General features: G+C 43.2%; 1 protein-coding gene across 1 annotated transcript; it reads right to left on the bottom strand.

The window, feature by feature from the left end:
• Positions 1-210: 210 nt before the first annotated feature.
• Positions 211-2,795, bottom strand: LOC129111894 (transcription elongation factor A N-terminal and central domain-containing protein). The gene is made up of 2 exons (XM_054624045.1): positions 2,713-2,795; positions 211-2,580 (listed from the first exon to the last, which is right to left on the bottom strand). The coding sequence occupies exon 2, from the start codon at positions 2,573-2,575 to the stop codon at positions 1,586-1,588; it is 990 nt and encodes a 329-aa protein (XP_054480020.1). The 5' UTR covers positions 2,576-2,580; positions 2,713-2,795; the 3' UTR covers positions 211-1,585.
• Positions 2,796-3,666: the final 871 nt, after the last annotated feature.

The raw sequence follows: 3,666 nt of genomic DNA on the forward strand, positions 1-3,666 counted from the left end.
CTGTATCAGCCTGATAAGATGTTGCAGCTCCATATCTGACAACCTCAAGAAGGGGGATTTTTCCATCTTTGTACATCCCAGGAATTGCCCTTTTAAAACCAAATGAGTCTGCTGCAAAGAACAGGAAAGTTTTGTTGAGCCTGGACATGCAAGTCTCAATCACTATCAGCTCAGAAATTAAATGATTTTATTTAAAAAAAGAAGAGATAATTAAACAGTTTTCAGAAACCCTTCAGCCTTCACAGTAAAGGCCCGGCGTTGTGATGTCCTGATGTAAACCAGTCATTGTGCCACGTCGACTGAGTGAAGGACCATGGGATATCCGAACCCAGAGGGCAGATTACTGACTCACATGCCGTGCGTTTTCTGAGGTCACATGCCTCCACATGAATGGTATATTGTAAGAAGCTAGGGGAATGTTTTCTTCTCCTTTTATAACGGAGTTTAAACATTCATACCAATCGTGACTCACACAATAAGTGCAAAAGAATAGCCTTTCTTCCCTTGCATCAAGATAATTATACATTAGTAGGGTCAAAGGTCAAACTGAAGTGGCTTTACATCGTGTCTCTGACCAGAACATATTCACTTAAGGAAGGGGATCCAGGAAAAGCAGTTGGCTACGGTAAGTACAGACTCACTGGAGGAGACAGGAAATGACTTAGCGGGACGAAGATGACGAGAGCTACTTCTTTAAAAAGTTGCGGTTTCAATTTGCAGCTGCAAGAGGCAGTGACTCGTCTTTTTCAGCCTGAAGCAGAAAGGTCATATGCGCTTCTAGGTACGGATTCACTGGTGAATGCACATGCAAAATAAAGGATGCATCCTAAAAATGTGATGTTCAACCGCAAGTATGCACTCCATCCTGCGAGAACGCTCTGTCCTCTGTTTCTACTCTGCATTCCTCTGAGAATATCTTAAGCATTTAGGAGGCCGCAGGAAAATGTCTTTTGTCTCATTTTGTTGTGTTTACGCATTTGGTATTGAAAACATGTGTCAGCACATTAGGGTTCAAATATTTCACCTTTTCAAGAGACAAGCAAAGGAACCACAAAGCCTCAAGAACAATGTTTTAAACTCCAACTTGTTTTGCAAAGTTGTAGAAGTTTCTCAATCTTAACAGAAAAAAACGAAACATTTTAACTGAGGTGAAAACAGGAAAACCATATTGCAATGCTAAAATGACACAATGACAGTTAAAGTTGTTATAAAGTAAACACTCATTGGTTGCAACTCCTCAAAAGTCCATTTTTTGCAGGGTTCTCTGGGAAATTGTGATTGGCATAACTAACAAGTATTAGAATTATTGATTAATCTGTTGATAATTCTAATTATCTATCCACATGTTTGACCACTAAAATGTCAGTAAGTATTGAAAACAGCTTCCCAGAATGCAATTTGGTGTTTTCACATATCTTGTTTTGTTTAACCGACCCAAAGGTATTCTGATAATCATAGAAAACCAGCAAATATACTAATATGAACACGTACATTTTTGTTATTCATCCTGTTGCTGATGCTGATGCTGACAAATTGATTTATTGTCATTTTTTTATCGTGAATGATTGATCTGATACTGTTTTCTTTAGAGGCACACCCATCCGCTGTGGTACCACTGCTGCCCACACCCGCTGCAGGTCACAAACGTCATTGCGTCATCGTCAGGGCCGCTCTGCCTCACCCACGCGGGCAAGAAAAGGGCACCCCTGGACACCTGCGTCACCTTACAGTCCGACCCCCCACATTTTTTGCAGCGGATCTTCTGCGTCTGCGTCCCTTCTATCCCCCGAGGGAGCTGCCTCTCGCTGACGCCCAGAGATGAGTACTCCTCCCTGAGCTGCCGGAGCTCTGCGCTGGCCATCTCCTCTGCAGACATCCGGGCGAAGGCCTCAGGTGACAGCGAGCCGCCCAGGAGGCCCTGACGTAGATGGCGGTTTTTAGGATTCCTCAAGTTGGCCACCTTGCTCCTCACGCAGCTTTTGTATTTGACCTGGCTGGATTTGTGGAGCTCGTGGATGTGCTGCTCCATGTCTGCAGCCAGCTCTTCGGCCTTGTCTTGATCGGCAAGTTCGGGGCAGAGGGCAGCCAGAAGGAGCTGAGCACATTTGGGTCTTACAGGGGAGAAACTACAGGATGCAGATGTGAAAGAAGCGTCATCTTTTGCCACTAAGGATGACGCTTCTTGTTGTGCACACTTCACTTTGCTGTCACATGTCTGCGCTGAATCAGTGTGGGAGTCCCCCTGCTCGGAGACTCCTCCATCCTCGGCCCGATCTGATAGAGACCCCCTCTGAGAGAGGTCAGGATCTTCTGTGCTCTTCACACCTCGGGTGTCTTTGCTGTACTGTCTCTTCCACTTCGACAACAAGCTCCTCACTGTCCTCTTCACGCCGTCATCAGAGCAGCTTTTCAGGAGCCTGTGGAGACTTTGAACTACGCCTGTTGTTTCCAGCTGCTCTGCTGTGATGTGAGACTTATCAAGGTCACCGAGGAGGGTCAAGACGTTCCCATAGCGTCTGTCTGCATTGGATCTCTCTATCTGCACAGCACAGTGGACTATTTCTTTTGCATCCATGGTGGCTGCAAGAAGAGAGATAAGACACTTAAATAGTAAAATGACACCTAATCAATAAACATCTGTTACTTAATACACAAGGCTTTACAGTTTGCATCCTTCAAAATATAGAATTATTGCTTTCTGTGTTTGTTTACCAGCAATCCCCTCATGGTTTGCAGCTACTCCGCACAAGCAGGAAGCCTGAAAACATCTACAAGGGAGCAGCCATGTTGGATCTTGTTTTGAAAACAGGAAGTTGCTTGAATTCACCTCTAGATGGTGCTGTAGCATCACAGAATGACACTCATGAGGGCTTTGGGTTAGTTTGATATAAGTTTCTAATGAAGGAATTAAATGTACTGCATTTATGACACCTATTTATTATCAGATTTTTGTTTTTCCTTAAATTATTTTAAACTATATATACTTTTACTAAATGATGGATAATTGTGAGCCTGAATGAAGTGAAGAAGAGTGTCTCCCTGTAATCCTCCTTATTGTACTTTGTGGTGAGGTAAATCTGTTATTGTGTCTCAATAATATGGCCTTGCAGTGGTGCTGTGGTTTTTCTAAAATGTACTGTAGGATTAGTTCTTTATGTGAGGATTTATTTGTGTGCATTTGGCTTTTGCAGGTTGTTGCCTATTCAGAAGCCAGGCTAGATTGCAGTGTATTTTCAAAACTTTTTTCTATACGCTGACAATAACAACAAAGCTGGATTAACATGTGTGTCGAAGCGTAGGCAGAAGCGAGGGTAAGTATTCCTATTAATCTGTATGATTATGACTATTGTTAGAGGATTTACAAGAGCAACAAAATTGAATGTTGTGCTGCGTGCAGAAACATGCAGTCCTCACATACCAAGAGTCAACCAGGCAAGAATTCTTAAGAAGAGTGCACGGTATTGCATAGCAAGATGAGGCAAGCCTCCTCAGCTGTTTTGCAATTACATGTTATGAAGGGAGAAGATGAATGAGTGTGAAGTATAATTCATGGTTGTGGAGCTTAGACAAGAAACGTTTCGGTGCGTCAAAACCACTACAGTGGAGAGACCCGTTCGTGGGTAGTTGTTAAAATGTCCTCAGAACCAGTTTGATATAATCACACAC

The sequence above is a fragment of the Anoplopoma fimbria genome, chromosome 22 (genome assembly GCF_027596085.1).
Source record: "Anoplopoma fimbria isolate UVic2021 breed Golden Eagle Sablefish chromosome 22, Afim_UVic_2022, whole genome shotgun sequence".
In the NCBI taxonomy this organism is placed as follows: Eukaryota; Metazoa; Chordata; class Actinopteri; order Perciformes; family Anoplopomatidae; genus Anoplopoma; species Anoplopoma fimbria.

What these genes read in the sequence shown, in the direction of transcription:
- LOC129111894 (XM_054624045.1), bottom strand. Translation starts at nt 2,575, where the DNA reads ATGGATGCAAAAGAAATAGTCCACTGTGCTGTGCAGATAGAGAGATCC.